Raw genomic sequence first — 17,262 nt, forward strand, 5'->3', positions numbered from 1 at the left:
TAATGGTCTAGTTAATAATTATTTTTATTTTTATGTCTGTATGGAAAATATAAACGGAAATGTTGACAATAAAATCAGAGTAGCGTAAATTGATTAATAATAAAAAATAATTTGCTTTATTTTAAATATTTTTAGACATTTTATATTTCAATGAATACACGTATGCTATAAATTAAAATGGCTGTATATACATATAAAAATTATTACAATTGTATGCTTAACAATAATTAGCTTTAGTTATGTACAAATGCGAGATTCAAATAAATGAAATTTTAAATTAAGATTTTTTGCCAATTTGCAAACACAAAAGCCTCTTTCAAAAAACCAAAAATAAATAAAGCAAAAATTAAGTAAATAATGCAATGCTAAAAATAAATAAATTAATATAGGTGGCAGCTTGATTATGTGTATCATAGGATTTTAAAATGCAGTCACTGGCAGAACGCGTGCTTACGCTTAAATTACCATATACATATAAAACATAAATTAGTTATATGTGCTTAAATATGGCAGTGCTATGCTAACTAACTGGTTGCTTGCTAATTCTAAGGCTATAAAACTCATAAATTGATCACAATACATTTTGGAAAAAGTTTTGGTTGTGGCGCATCAACAGGAACCCCAGCTAAGCGAATCAGTTGTCATCGCTGGACACAAGACACTCGCCAAGCAGCACATTATGCAAATCATCCATGTCTATCCAGTCGCGACGCTCATTCCGAATGGAGACACTGCGTATGCAGCCCTTGAAACTGTCACGTGAGAGCAAACTACCGCTGGGTGCAATATCTGTAAAGTTCAATCAAAAAAGAAGCAACAATTTGATAAGATTATGTGAGCATTGGAGGCTTACCTGGCAGTCCGCCTATATAAAGTGGCGAACGTGTTTGCACCTTGCCCGAATTTCGTTGATTCGACATGCTGATCGTGGCGGGCAACTGATCAATTCTCAGTGCAATCTGTTCGCCATCATAGAGCGCAGATATATTATGCCATTTATTATCGCAGAGTGCATATTTATCAGGCAGCGTAGATTGAACGCGGAATGGTATGCCATCGCCCAGATCACAAGAGAAAACAACCTACAAGAGAGAGTGCAACATTAAAAAGAGAAGCCAGAGGCGGCAGTAGGTAACATACATGGCCATTGCTTATCTCCAGAGAGAGCGCTGGAAAGCCGTTGGGCTCAGAGACGCTTAGCAATATGCCTGAAAGCTCTGAGGTGCGGAACTCCAATTCGATTTCCAGATACTTGGCCACATGAAAGTTTTTCTCTGTAAAATGTAAGTGATAAGCCTCGATATTTTTACTAATTTGAATTTATAGCACTCACTGTAGATGGCATAAGCATCGCCTGCAAAGAAACTACCGCGTTCGACATTTGGGAAGCATTGACCCACATTCAAGTGCTTGCCCGGACGTGCCAAGTCCTGCGTGCTATTATTAATGCTTACGCGTCGCAGACAGCCGCGGAATTTTTCCAGACGCGCATAGAGCTCTGAGGGCACCTTGAGTGGCGTCTGTGGCACGCCACCGACCAGGAGCAGCTGTGATGCGCCTATTTTCTTAGGCAACCGCATCTGTGCCGAAGTCTTTTGATCTGTGCGTCCAATTTCCACGCTCATGGTAACCTTGCGCTCATGACAACTGATGCTTACTTTATGCCATTCGCCATCGTTAAGCTTTGCAGTTAGTTTCAGCTCCTCGCGTCTTCTGCCACGCACTATCAACACCAGTTGCCCATCCTTTAGCAGCAGAGCTACATAGTGCTTGGTTTTTTCTTTGCTGCCTGGCGACAAGTACAACATGCCCGTGGGATAGAAGGATCGGAAGTCAAAGCTCAGCTGAAAGTTGCGCTGCCAGAAGTGGCGCTCGGGCAGCTTGAGCTGTGAGTAGCTGTAGAGTTCATCGCCATACTTGAAGGCATTCGGCTCATAGGAGTAGCTGCCAATCTGTAAGCAAAAGTTTGTCATATTAATGCTTGTTTAAGCTTAAATTAATTGGAAACTTAACTCACCGCGACGACTTTGTGTTAGTTCTGAGCTTTTGTGAGCGAGCTGCGTGAGCTTATTTGTTTTATTTAATGAGTTAAAATTAAAAAACGCTGGTATGATATTTGTTCAGTCGATTCTTTTCTTTTTTGTTTGTTATTTGTTTTTATTAAAAACGCAAAAATGTATTAACAATTTATGTAGTTAAAAGAAAGTTGCAGAGCGCATAAAAAAGTTACATTGATGAAAGCAAAAACGTACACAAAGCGTTGATGAGTGAACATAAAGCAAATGTATATAGTAGATGATAAAAGTGTTTAGAAAATGCTTAAAATCTAAATTGTTCTGTTAAGAGCTTAATATGTATATAAAAATGTTGTATGAAATATTTACAAATAGTTTGGTTATTAAATATGCGTTAGGCTCAAGGACCACCACAGCAAACTAAACCTTTGGCTTAAGAACTAGCTTAAACTTATTGTGAGCGCTTTTGGCAGACTTAAGTTGCTTATAGTTATAGTTATTGTCTTGTGATGTTTTTGTTTTAATTAATCCACATGTAGACCACAATGTTTAGTAAGCTTTTAAGCCGAAATTAGTATACAAAAGAGCTTTAGCTGGCAGCTTTTAGCGTTGCTTAGCAACTAAAATCCTATAAAAACAGAAAGAAACATTTAAATTGATCATGTTTAGCGTTAGCTTAAATATATTTACATGCAAACTCTGCCTTAAACCAAAATGCTTATATGACAAAACCAAGCCACGAAACGAAATTAAGTTAACAACTCACCCGCTTGCAGCCTTCTGGAGAGGCTGTAAAGCTCTTGCCAATCATGGGCTCAGTCTTGAGCAGCACATCATAGAGTCCACCACTCAGACTGCCCATGACGGGACCGTTGCGACCAATTTGCACATTAGAAAAGGTCAATGCATCATTAAAGTTCACAGTGCGATTGTTGAACACCACATCACGCACAGCGCCAGCGAGTTTGACAAATGTGGGCGCCAGTGGTGCGTAGCTTTCATATTCAGGCGCACCTCCTATGTAGAGACCGCCCGCCTCTTGGGGCAAGCTCACCAGCGATGGCGAGCCGCTCAGGCTGCGCACATCTTGCAGCTCATCATCCACCATTAATTCCAATTTGCGTCCCGTCTTGATCAGATTTATAACGTGCAGTTCGCCATCGTTCAGCTGGCTTTTGTTCGAGTGCAGCTTGACAAAACTGCGACCGGAATTTATCCAAACTTGCAGCTGACCATCAATCAAGCTCATCGAATAGTTGCCCTTGATATCCTTGGCATCGTAGTCGCTAAGCACTTCAGGTGGATAGGCAGCCAGGAGTAGCAGACAGTCCGGCTGCAAAGTGCGGAAGACTAAGCCTGTGTTGGCGCGCTTGCGTAATGTTTGGGAAGGCAACTCCAGGTAACCATTGCCAGAGAATCCCGCTCTGTGTAGCAGGAGTTTCAAATGAGTTACAGAAATATTAGTATTTGTGTTGTGGGCTTACTTGGTGATCATATCCTTGCAGGATGCTTCGACGCCAAAGTAAGTGGAGCTTTCCAGCGGATCATAAGTCTCGCCATTTACCTGCAGATCCATCATGCAGCCTAGGAAGGGATTATCAGCGCCTGGTGCTTTAGTTGTGCCCGAAGTAAAGCCTGAAAAGCAATCAAATTAGCAAAGTAATTGTAATAATTGTGTAACTCGCATGCTTACCAGGTGGCACACCGCCCAAATAGTACATAGCCTTGGATAGATCGGGCAACATATGACTCTTTACTGGCAACGTGGGCGCACCAGAGATGGCGCGATCGTTATTAACACGCAGCATGCCATTCTCAGTGCTGCGTCGCATGGAGAACTCTCTGGCCGCCTCAATTTTAATCCACTGCCCAGTGTTATACTTCTTGGTGGTGTTTATCTCCAGCTTGGACTCTTCGCCATAGTCAATGCGGAACATAATGCGGCCACGACTCAACGTAACGGATACCGAGCGATTCTATATAAAATAAACATAAAATTAATTAATGCCAGGACTCTAATCATAAGTTATATAATTTTTAAGTGATTTATTGTTTATTACTGAGCTACTTACATTCTTGTCATCAATCGCTAGGAAGAGCAGCGCATTCTCATCCAAGGTGCGGAAGGTCATCTGCAGTGCAAATAGATTCTTGCGATAGGGGCGTGGTCTAGTGCGCAGCTGTGCATAGCCCAGGCCATTGAAATGTCTTGCTGCCGAGCTGGCCAAAGATTCTCGAGCGCCAATCATGGCGCCACCGCAACGTCCCTCGCTGCCAATAAAGTTCCACAGGCCCAGCGGCTTGTTGTCCACCTCCACCTGATGCACGACCACATTTAAGCCCGGCGTTAGCTCCTTGCTGGCATGGCCACCGAGTAAAATGCGCTCTTTGGGCGACTGATAGAAACGCGTATGTTCCGCATCAGTGGAGCCCGTAATCGGTGCCGCATACACAAAGCTGCCAAAGTTATTCATGCGCCGCACCAAGAGACTGCCCAAGTTGAGCGTGCGATTGGCCTCCACTTGATACCAGGCATCGTCGTACTTGGGATCACGTGTTTGCACTTCCAGTGGGTGAGTTATGGTTGCAGTGCTGCCCCCTAGATTCCAAATAAGACGCACGCGTCGTTTGTACAGCTCCAGCGTAATGTGGCGTCCATCGCTGCCCTGCACATGCAACAGCGGCGAGTTGCCCATGTGATTTGATAGAGCAAAGCTCAGACGCAGCGAGTTGGAAGTGCTCAGGCCATAGCTAACGGGCAAATAGATGCGACTGCATTTGGGACCCAACGACTCCAGCGAGACATCAATCTGCAAGGCAAAGCAAACGCATAAGAAATCATTTTTGAATTTAGCATTAGTTTTAGCATTTTACCGCTTCCGCTGCATGTCGCGCCTTGGCGATTTGATCCCTCAGCTGCTGCAGCTGCTGTGCCATTGTATTGTTCCACACCTCAAACACTTGCTGCTCCTTCTCCGCCTGCTGCTCTATGTAGCTCAGCGAGACATTTGCCAGTCGCAGATTTGTTTTCGTCAGCGAAATATTCTCCTCAGCCATGCCCAACTTTATTTCCCAATCAGGCTCCAGCATGGCAAAGGACTTGCGCATATGTTGTATGGACTGTTGCAGCTCACGCGCTTGCCGCAGCTCCGCATGCATTTGCTCGCTGGTCTGCTCAGCCAGCTGCATGCTCTCCTGTGCATGTCGCCTGGACGAGCTGTTGGCCAGCAACTGCTGTTGACTGCTGATGTTGTTGTTGCGCTGGCTCGTCTCAATTATGGTGCGCTTGATGCCATCCACTTGCTGCTCCTGCTGCTGCAGTTTGGCCTTGAGCAGCGTCGAGCTTTGCATTTGCTGCAGCGCCTCACGCTGCAGCTGCTTGGAGCGTTGCAGCGAGTGCTTGGCCAGCTCAATCATGGAGCTGCCATCGCTGGGATAAAGTGTGCTCTGCGCCTCATAGACGCGTTCCTTCGAGAGCAGAGAGGCCTGGTGTGCAGCCGCTATGGCATTCGAAATGTTGCTGTGGGCGGAGCTGCAATACAAATAAATTAAATAAGTATGAGAAACCATAAGAGATAACCTTAGGTTTTTTTAAAGTCAAATTGAGGCACAATCTGGCAACTGATCTATGTATAACAGCTATTAGAATAATTCGATTACGAAGTTGCTCAGCGAGTTTTTTTTTTTAACTTTGGTACTACAAATAGAATTCCTTGATATATGGATTTATCTATGTCTAGAACACAGGTAACAATGGCATAAATTATTTATGAAGTGGCCAAAAAAGTTCCAGCCAGCTGCAAACGACAACAACCGAAGATAACATCGACTAATCCAAGAATTTTGTATTTAAAATTATTTATTTGATTGTTAGAGAGAGAATTCAAACATCTCCGTGCAAGGTTGATTCCCACTCATTATCATTGGAAATAGGATGCGGCTCATAAGAATTATTTGTTCCATTTGCAGAGCTCAAAGAGGTGGAGATATTTTGATAGCTTCTGTATACAGATTAGTTTACAAATGGCTTTCAGATTGTGCTTAGTATCGGAGAAAAGGCTATCGAGATACATTACTCACCTTGCCAACAAGGCAATGCGTGCTGCATTCCTCGTAGGTTGAAACTGACGAGCATACTCATTGGAACGCTCTAGCAGCCGCTCCGCATGCTTCTCCGCCTTGGGCAGCCAATGCTTGCGAACCTCGCGCTGCAATTCCAATTGATTGAAAAGCGAGCCATTCAACTGCTCAGCTGAGTCGGCCAACTGTACACGCTGCTCTGCCAGTCTGCTTAGCCCATTGCTAGCCTCTTGCAGCAGCTGCTCGCCTTGGCTGACATAACGCTCATCCAACTGTTGTTTGATGTGTCCATCCAGCTGCTGCAGTTGCTCATACTGCTCCGATAGATGGCCACTTAGGTTACGCACATGCTCGAGACTGTCCTCTGCCCCACTTGCCATTTCCTGAGTGCTGTCTATAAGCAGACGCATATCTGAGACACGATAGTTAGTTTGATTCATATCACGCCAAAGCTTTTCCAAACGCGCCTGCTGGTCATATGCCGCATCGGAGGCATTGCCATTGCTGTAGAATTGCTCCCAGGCGCAAGTGTTGCTGCCGCGTATATGTTGCACCAGCTGATGATGCTGCTGTATGGCTTGCAGATAGAAACGCGCCTGTTTCAGTGCCGTCGGCAAGCTCAAATGCTGCGCACCTTGGCCATAGTTGCGTAGACTCCAAAGCGTTTTCACTATATCCGATCGCGTGGCGCCAATATCTTTCAGCAGCACCAAGCCCGCCTCATGCATAGAGTCCAGTGCAAACAGGCGCTTGCCTGCGGTTGCTAGAGCTTTGCGTGATTGGAACTTGTTGTTCTCGGCATGCGCATCCAGCTTAAGCAGCGCTGCACTGTCATAGCCAAGCAGCAGCTGCCTCGCCTGGCTGTAGTCCAGCTGTCGCATTTGCCAGTTGTCATAGGCGCGCTCATATTCTGACAGTTTTAGATAAGGCGCTGGTATGCCCGTCAGGTCCATATTGTGCAGGCCGCGACGCAGTTTGTGTCCCACCAGCTCCACATAGTCCAGCAGCAGCAAAGTGCAATTGTCGCAAACTAAAAGGAACAAGTTATAAACAATTGTATTTAAATTTACTATGCTGCTTACCTTTGCAGCCTTGCTCCACCAGATGTGTGCGCTCGGCAATGCACTTGTTGCACTTTAGTCCCGTTACGCCCTCGCGGCAATAGCATTGACCCGTCTCCACATTGCAGCCCTCCTCTTTGATGCCATCCGGATTGCAGTTGCAGGCCTCGCAGCTGCTATTGGGATAGAGCATGGGGTTTCCAAAGTATCCTTGGCGGCAGCGCTCGCACAGACGACCCGTATATCCTGGCTTGCAGACGCAGCTGACCTCGCCCTCACGCATATTGCAGCCGCGAGCAAAGTTTCGATTTGTTTCCGGGCAAGGACAAGCCTGACAGCCATGTCGTGCATTGGGATCACCAAAGAATCCTTCTGCACATTGCTGGCAGTGCTCGCCGCCACTGTTCTCTCGGCAATTCTGCGAATTTAAATTTTAATACATTTTTAACAGCTGATTCTTGCTTTGTCTACAGTGTTGGTAACAGTGCTGTTAAACGCCTAAATCTAAATTGAATTTAAATCAAAATGGCTCAGCTTGCATTCATACCGAACTATTTGGAAATTGAATTCAAAATGAATACAGTTTCTTTAAATTTAATTAACATTGAATATTATCTATTAATTTTATTCAAATTTCATAGCTTCAATAAAACTAAGATACGTAATACGGCAATTGACATTCAGATTGGTAAACAATTAAGGCCTTCTGTACATAAAAGAATTAAATTTCAGTCAATTTATGCTGAGCCAATTAGTAGTGTTGTTATCGATATCGATATCCAACAATTACGTTTGATAACTTATTTTCATATTGTTTGAGTGGAATATTTTGGACTTACCACGCAAACGCCAGTTTCCCGATCGCACTCATTGCTGCGTCCGTTGCAATAACAAGGAGCTGCGCGTCCAATGAGGTCCTCAATGAAAACGCTCTCCACATCGCTGGTATTGCGCCAGCGATAAAACGAACGACCCGGATCCTGGCAGGATAAGCCATCAAAGCGTTTCGGGCACTTGCAACGCTCCACACCTTTGGCCAAGAGATTAGTGGAGCCTTCAACAAATATCGCGGCATCCATGTGCACATTTTGCAAGCTAATGAAGGAAATATAAATATTAATGGAAGCTTTAGATGATCCGCAAATACTTACACTACTTGCTGGAAATCGGCAAAGGTAAAGGCGCGCAGAAATATGTGGCGAACATTTTGGAGAGCAGCCATGAGCGTGCTTCGATCCACAGCCTGGCTGTTGTGATGATATTTCCAGTAGGATTCATGCAGGGGTACACGATGCGTAACATTCAACGAATACTCAAACTCCTCGTACTCATAAAAGTCCAGCACGAGCTTGGAGTGCGCATGCAACTGCACCAAAGGATATTGGGCCAGGACCTTGCGCTCCAAGGGCGTCTGGGCACCCTCAGTGAGCAGCGTGAAATACAAATAGCCGCCATAGCTACGCGTGCGATCGCCATAGAATTGCGGCGGCAGTTGGAAGTACAATGGCTGATGGAACTGCGTGTAGGCGCCAATGGACACATTGCCGGTGGAGCGAGGCACTAAGCTAAGGTCATTCATATGCTGTATTTCAGCATCTTCGCGATGGGAGACGCTGCCGGCCATTTGCAGCACCACAATGTACTCGAATTCGCCATTGGGCACGTGCTGGGGTCGCAGCTGTTGCACGCTGAGATTTCGCGCCTCTGCCATGCGTATGTGACCCCAGGAGAGCTCGCTCTGCTCACACTCTGCGGCGCGGCCAAAGCAAAAGCAGCGCGTGCAGCCCTCAGGATTCAGCACAGACAGTCCAAAGGTGCTCTGCATGCAGGTGTCGCACTTCAGGCCCACCACCAAGCTCTTGCAAGGACACTGCCCATTGGAGTCACAGGCTATGAGCCCATCAGGTTGCGTAAAAGAGCCGGCCACATCGCAATTGCAGCGACGACATTCCGGAAAGCCAAAGAAGCCCACTGCGCAGCTGTTGCACGTGCGTCCGGCGTAGCCCTCGCGGCACTGACACTGTCCACCAACCGCTGCACACTGCTGTCCAATGGAGCCAATGTAATGGCAAGCACACTCGCGGCAACCCAAACGTGCCTGCCAGCCCCAAGTCCCAGGCACGCACTGCGCACAGCCCAGGCCGCGTGTGAATTTGGGGCAAATGCAGCGTCCATTGAGTGGATCACACACCTGTCCCTCGGCGGCACAAGCAGCGCAACGCTGGCAGCCCTCGGTGCTGAAGCCAAAGAAACCTTCTGTGCATTCATTGCAGTGGCGTCCTCCAACGCCTATCTTGCAATCGCATTGTCCCGTCCAAGGGTTGCACTCGCGACTACGCGCGCCATGCGCATCGCACTGGCAATCCTGACAGCCCTGGCCCTGCGTCAGATTCCAGTGGCCCGCCTTGCACTTGTCGCAGCGTCTTCCCGCCACGTTCAGCAGGCAGGAGCACTGTCCTGTTCGCTTGTCGCAGGCGCTCGACAAGGACCCAACAGCGCTGCATTGGCAATCTGCAAGAAAAACAAATTTGGTATTTAAATAAGGTCAAATTAAATTAATTCAATCAGTACAAACTCAATACAGTTTAAATGAGATTCTGGAAACTCAGCAAGTTAACCTATTTGATAACTTTTCGAAAAGTAACTTTAAAAAACATTTCCTGCAGTACTGTTTAAGTTTAAATTATAAGATAATCATTTGATGGTCTGCTTGTTTAATTTTTATTTATTTATTTTTTTTATTAGATATCAAATTAAATACAAAATGTCAAAGTGTATGAAAAATCAAAAGCTATTTGAAAAGTATAATCTGGAAAACTATGGTACTATTTTTCGATTGCGGATTTGGGTTTCAATTACCCTAAAAAAGTAACTTTAGAGCTGTACATTTTTTACGAGCGTCCTAAAATGGATTGAGGATTTAACAGCGCAAAAGCATAGAAAGATCTTAACATTTTTCAAAATTCAAGAAACTCTCATTGCAGTCTTTGAGCAAATAAACCCTCTTTTGCATTTCTTTTACTTTTAGTACGCACATTATTTTTGTAATTTGCAATTCAAGGGCAAAGCACTTTCCTTTCGCTGCGGTTTATTATTCATTTTTGGGATCACTTCCATCAGCATCTGGAGCCAACGACAACCAACAAATTTTATAGGCAACAAGCAAAGCGAAAAAAAAGAGATTCGCCAGTTAGTTGGTCGTTTTGTGGGTTGCGCGTAGGCAGGCCACCATAAACCGCCCACATCTTGCCTAGAGTTTCCTTAGACCGGGCGACAAACGACAAATGCGCGACGCCAAAGAAAAACTTGCTATGTAGACAGTGCAGTCGAGGGGAAAGGGGCGCTGCATAGACGAGGCAGACAAGTCTGTCTAGCGTATTTTGTTTTTCTTTTCGCAAAGCTTATACAAAAATAAATTCATTCATAAATCCGGTAAAACCAACGCAAAACATTTTCAAAATTGATTGCGCGATCTATTAAAAAAATAATATGCTAACAAATTTTTGTTTTTAGCTGCGAAATTTTGCATGCGCTATGGTTTTTAAATTTAGGATAAATTTTAAAAATTAAAATAAAGTAAGTCATAAGTCACTTCAATAATGTAAATTACAGCAAAATAAGACTCTTTAATAAATGTTAAGATCCAAAATAAAAATGGTTTTCTTTTTTATCAAGCCAAAACCATACAAAATCTTGAAGAATATTTGGATTTGAGTTATATATTTTTGTCGCAAATAATGATTGAATTATTGAAGAACAGCTGATTTTAAATAATAATTTTATTTATTTCTTTATTTAGTCTCTCTAAAGACAAATATTTAATTAGTAGACGTGGAATTCTAATTAATTTTACTAGATACATGAAACTAAGCCGCTTTTTGTAATATATATATATATAATATAAATTGATCAGATATATTGCTCAGATTTTGGTAGATTATTATATTTTTCAAAAAGTTACCACTTGCATATGCAACTCGATATACCTCGGCTGCAGTAAGAGAAACGTGCAAAGTAATCGTCCATACATAAATATGAACATGCATAGCACGCGACACAGGGAGAGATAGTAGTTCGACTGGGGTTTTTTATGTTTTTAGCGCATGTTGTCAAGGAGCATTTGATGCACTGGAGTAGGACGGAGCTGGCAGCGCCTTGAGGCACTTGGCTGCAGTCGGTTGAGTGCTGCAGCAGCTGTCAAGTGGCTTGTCTTGAGATTTGCATTTTCATGAATGAACGAGTAGGCACAACTCGTGGCTGGAGAAAGGTTAGAGCAACTTGTAGTTTCTACGATTTTCATAAACATTTACCATACGTACCATATATACGTGTATTTTAGCGTTGTCAATAAGAGTTTCAATCAAATGTAGCGAGACAAAAGGCAAATGATGTCATTAAAATGAAGCGTGAAGCGGCTGCCGAAGCTTCAAAATGCGTTTGTCATGCTTACAGTTTGAGAGTCACTGTGCAGCAGCAGCCAGAGACACCCACAGTTGAGTTAGAGTGTGGGACTCTGCGCGGCTTGTTTAATTCAGTTTTATTGACAATCTGCTTTGTTTGTGTCTCTATCTTATTTCTTCACTCTTTCAACTCTTATTAATGCGCACGTTTTGTTAACTGCTTTTGGTTTGGCTGCTGCCAAGTTTGGTCTCTGCTCGATGGTCAGAGACTTTTTGTGGAGGCAACTCAACTGATGTTTGTGGTGGGCAGTTAAAGTGCACTTCCGTTGATTTTAACGGTTCTTAATGCATATGTGCGTAAAATTTAAACATGCATTGCATTTGCATGGGTGTTAACCCTAGCAATGTGGGCAGACGCAGTTTTTATGCTCGTGTGACTTTAGTTAATTGAAAAACACTTGAACTTGCACAGAAGTCAACCTCTGAGACCCATAAATTTACAATAAAATAATAATAATTTTTTAAATGCCATAAATACTCAGCTCAGCTAAATTGACGGCGTAATTGTTGACAAACTATATAAGAAAAAAATTGTTATACAATTTATTTATTTTCAAAAAATGTAGCGCATGTGTTGCAGTTTTTCACTTTGGACATGACAAAATATTGATTAAATGATTTATACATTGCACAGTTGCAGACAACGTTGCGTATGCGCAATGCGCTTAGAAAAAATGTATACGCGCGCCAACGCGGTCAATCAATTATCATAAATCTCCAATCAACAGCAGCAAATTTTTAACCACTGCTGCCACAAAAATAGAATATTGTATACTCTTTTTTAAGTCTCTATCAATCAAAAGGCAGTGTAATAATTTTAAAAAGTGCATTCAAATCGTTAACGTTGTCTACAAATCAAACGGCAATTAAGCATTTGTTGGCAATGACGATAACAATCTAAAGCCAATGCGTTGACTTGTGACTACTGCATGACTGACTGACTTACTGATTGGTGGCCAGGCCAATTTAGACTTAGTGACCAAACTGGCGAGCGGGGTAAGATTTATGTGTAAGTTGACATTTGAAATGTCAAAATGCAAGTTGGCCAACGGCAACTGCCATTCGTATAAGTAACTCGTATTGTAGGCTTAATGCGTTTACAGCAGTTGTTGTTGTTCTTGTTGTTGTTGTTACTTTTGTCTCGTTAGTCGCCCACAGGCCGACCTACATGCATTAACACAGCCCCTCACCCCCCACTGCGAGTAAAAGAAAGATCTCTAGCGAAACTAAACTGTGTGCGCTCTGGTGTTTGTGTGTGTGTGTGGGTGTGGGGAGGTAACGACCACCCGGCTGTGTTTTTTCTCTCTTTCTTTTAACAGCCTCACGTAGCCTTAACGCTAAGAAAATTTCGTAGTTAATTAACCCGTTTGCATATATTTTGATACCGAACAGGCCGCTGCTGGAGCTGGAGCTGCTCTGCTCTTAAACCAGCTTCAGCTTGCCCCAGACACTCGTCCGAGCCTGGCTATATTATTTATGCTCACTTTGATCAAACTGGGCAGCGTTAGCGTCATAATAGTCGCCACAGACTCAAAGAGACGTTTGCGGTCGATTGTTTTCGTGCGCGCCATAAATTAATCGAATGTTTAAACTTCGCGCAGGAAATTGTATTTGACTGCCTGCTCTGCTCTGCCGTGCTCTGTCTGCTACATCACGACTATAATAGAAAAATTAATTATAGCATTTTAGTTTTTTTTTTAGTCATAATAAACGGTTGACGGTGTTTGCATTTGCACATGGCGTCTGTTAGATAGGCGGCAGCTATAGAAGTGCTAACATTTAAATTTTGGCTTATATGCAATTTATTGCCAACATTTCGCTGCGGTGTTGACTTAATTAAAAAAAAACTACTAGAGCTTTGCTACCTGTTTGAGAGTTCTTAACATACATTAGCTTATAATAAAATTCTCTGTTGTTGTTTATTATTACGTCAAACTTTGTTTTAATCAATGAAGAGAGTATGAGTGGAAAGAAAATTGTTGGAATCTGAATATTTTTAAATTTTCGCACTCACTTAATTTACTTGTATATATATAGGTCCATAATTTTGCTTAGATTTTCTAAAATTACTTTTTATATATTTTCAATAATAACAATCGACTGTAAAATCCAAATTTGTTATTACACAAAAGCATTTAATAGAATTAAATGTTCTTAACAAAAATTAAAAATTTAATTAATCACATTATATCCCAATCATATTTGGGTAAGTGCTTGTTATTACTATTTAAATAAGCTAAAATATGTTGAGGACTTCATTAAGATTTAATTTATATTTTTCTGATTTCTGAACATAAAACGTTATGTTACTTTTTATGAATTACAAATTTGATATATTAAGTTGCCATCTGGTATGTGAAAATATTTAAGAGTGTTCACTTTCTGAGTATATTTTTTATAATCTGTATACTTTATGTTAATCCATTTTGCTGTCAAAATTCTTGCACATTCGTAATGCCAACTAATCCGCCTGTCTGCCAAAATGGCAAGTGTTTGAGTTTATGTGTTCATAGACAGCGTTAAAATGTCTTGGAAACTAAATTATGCATAACATAAAACTTGAGCATATTTTTTTTGTCTATATCTAGTTTGAAATTTAGTGATTTTATTTTTAGCCATTTAGTGAGTTTGGAGTTGAAGCAATGAGCTCAAGACAAGTGGAAAATCATATGCAAATTTATAATGCGAGCATAAACTTTGATATTAAAGCCCGACATGAATTAATCGTGGCATGTTGCAATATTTGTAATAACTTGGCAATCGATTCGAGACGCGTTGACCTTTTGCCAGTGCTTGTCAAACTGCGCACAAATGATGGATTGCTTAGGCGCTAATGAATGGCGCATTAATTTGCATTTTAAATGCGCCAACCTTAACGTTCCTTTTATTTCAGCTGCTTGTCATTGAATAATGAGACAAGCAGCTAGTTGTGTTTGGCTTTCAAGAAATAAACACAATTTTTACTGCAAACTGCAATGCCAGGAAACATAAATTATACAGCCAGCGAAATAGATTGGATTGCAGCACTCGAAAAATATGAAAAGCATTTTGTAAATGTCACATTCACATGCTGCAAGCTCCGTGCCAAATTCACAGAGGCGCGCCCCAATGCAACCCAAAAAAATATATATTAATAATATTGAAATTTATTTATGGCAGATTTGCCCGTTGACAGTTTAGTGCGTGCAAATTTATGCAATTGGCGTTGGCGGCACATCAAATGTTGAGGCTGAGCAATAGTTATTGAGTTTCCATAATTATTTGTCCCTGTTTTGGGCTTTCATATGAAATAGTATGTTGTGTTAAGATTGAATATGTGAATATTTTCAGAACTGCTATAGCAATTCAAAAAAGCTCAGACCAAGCCAAACTTTTGAGAGATGTACAAGGATGTACATTTTAAGACTTTTCTTTTATAAACGGTAGCAATTCTTTGACTCTCCTAGGAGAGACAAACTAAAGCTTCTAGAGAGGTAATCTTGTATATAAAAATCATAGGAAGTTTATAAATAAAATACTAATTTGATGTATAAAAAAGTTAAAGCTTAATCAATAGGTTTTTAGTTGCGATTAGATTTACTTATCAATTAAATTATAATTATACGTTGCAATAATTAAAAATATTCAGAAATTCTGCATTAATAATCGAATATAATTGTTTTAATTTATTCAAACAAATTTTGATTGTTTGGGGTGTGTTTTTTTTTTTGTTGCTCACACATAATCTAATAATATTTTCTTTCTTTAAAATATAGTATATATAGTATCATTGGGCGCATCTTATGTTTTCTGCTTTATTCTTTCGAAAGTTAAGTCGTAGGCCCTAAGTTCGAAGGTGCGTTCAAGCTTAATTAAGCAAAGCCTATTAAGCCTGCCAGACTATTTTTGGCTACACCCAGCAAAACCTTATAGCCATTTAAGCCTGGCCTTAACTGTGCACGCTTTCGCCGATCAAAATATAACGCCGTCAAATGTTTTGGCGGGTTCAAATTGCATTTCCTGTCACTTGGCCGTAACTGTTTCGACCAGCCCAGCTATGAATTTCGCACCCAGACTCCAGCGCTCCATTTGGGTGTGTGCAACACACACACACACACAAATCTACATATGGTACATAGGTCTGGGCATTTAGTATAGCATTGGTCTGGTCTGGCTGTCTGCCTGTTTGTCTGCCAGTTTCGCTCAACATGCGACATGCATGTGTGTGTCAGACTTTTTGTTGTTTCGCGATTGTTGTGGGTGTGTCTGTTGCATGTTGGCAGGCCGCGACAACAACAGCAACTAGATAAGCAACAACATTAGGAGCAACATAAACACCAACACCGACCGACAGTTGGTAAATGAATTGTAAGAGTTAAGGCTACAAAACAGTGTAATCAGTGATGTTATAAAATTTGAATTGGAATTTATAATTACTGTTGAAAATCAAAGAAAATCATTAAAAACGTTAGCCAAGCACTTTACCAAATTTATTTGGCAATTTCCAAACATTTTTTGTATGCGCTTTTAATTAAAATTCGAAGCTTTTGTCTGGCAATTTCTTATCTTTATTTGCGACATGTATTTTTAATTTAAACGCAACTATCAAACATTTAAGCAACTCCCTCGACAATGCGCCCCAAAGTGTTTTCAGTTGGTGGAGTCTTTGGTCTTTAGCGTTGGCAACACCAACGGCTGCTGCTGCTGCTGCTGCCGACTTGGCTCGATAGCGTGCATAATTTTTGGAGCATATCAGGTTTTATTTAGCGGCCTTTTGCTTTTTTGGGCAAATAGTTTCGTTAATTGAAATAAAATGCAATTTGACGTTTTTATGGCATCGTAGGATAGTCTGGCTTTTAAATACGTGAGAAGCAGCTGCTGCTCTTGGCCAGTAAGACGTAGTCAGGTGTGAAAGTTGTTTGCACGGTTAGAAAGATGCAACACGTTTTTCTATTTTATTGGCCAATTGAAATTGTCTCGATTGGTTTTGTTAATGTGCAAATGCAAATGGTCGCGCCATAATTTACACACTTGGTGTGAACAGCTGTGAATTTGAATTGAACAACAATACGGCAGACCTTTAAACAATTTTGGTTTTAGTCAATGGCATTTCCATTATGCTATAAATTGAAATTTATCGGAAGCGCATTAAATCAATTTAATGCTCGCTTATATCGCCAACAATATCTTTGCTAATGCCTAGACATTAAAGTCGTAGCTTTTGCAATTTTTCCAATCTGCTGTAATCAGCTTCTGTGCATAAAAAACATTAACCCACTGTTGCCTGCCAATCGCATAACCAGGCAGCTGTAATTTTTGCACAATTTTGTGCTTGATAATATTTATTATTCAATTTTCATTAAATCTGATTAAAGCTAACTCGTTTGTGTAATGGCATTAAATAAAATTGAAGAAACATATCAAACGCTGCCGACTACAAAATACACTTTGCAATGCACTAAAGGCTATCAAATTATTTGCTATACGATAGTTAACAACACATTAAAACGTGTTTCTATTTGAATTTATTTTAATGGCAAAGCATAATTCAAATGCAAGGAAATTATATTAACGACGCAAAAAAAAATGCTCAACTTTAAAATTGCCGCATTTATTTTTGTTGCTTTTTTTTTTTGCTATTTAAATAAACGCAACAATTTTTAAGGT

The 17,262-nt window shown here is 41.4% G+C and overlaps 1 protein-coding gene across 1 annotated transcript in view; it reads right to left on the reverse strand.

Moving 5' to 3' along the window:
- Positions 1-316: 316 nt before the first annotated feature.
- Positions 317-17,262, reverse strand: part of LOC108608123 (laminin subunit alpha-2) — a 71,641-nt gene continuing 54,695 nt past the window's right edge. The window contains 13 exon segments of the mRNA XM_033294971.1: positions 317-789; positions 854-1,082; positions 1,141-1,274; positions 1,334-1,952; positions 2,782-3,439; positions 3,500-3,650; positions 3,709-3,991; positions 4,088-4,825; positions 4,890-5,547; positions 6,096-7,125; positions 7,178-7,574; positions 7,996-8,251; positions 8,308-9,667. Coding sequence (XP_033150862.1) covers positions 635-789; positions 854-1,082; positions 1,141-1,274; positions 1,334-1,952; positions 2,782-3,439; positions 3,500-3,650; positions 3,709-3,991; positions 4,088-4,825; positions 4,890-5,547; positions 6,096-7,125; positions 7,178-7,574; positions 7,996-8,251; positions 8,308-9,667 — 6,668 coding nt within the window. The 3' untranslated portion in view covers positions 317-634.

The sequence above is a fragment of the Drosophila busckii genome, chromosome 2L (genome assembly GCF_011750605.1).
Source record: "Drosophila busckii strain San Diego stock center, stock number 13000-0081.31 chromosome 2L, ASM1175060v1, whole genome shotgun sequence".
NCBI lineage: Eukaryota > Metazoa > Arthropoda > Insecta > Diptera > Drosophilidae > Drosophila > Drosophila busckii.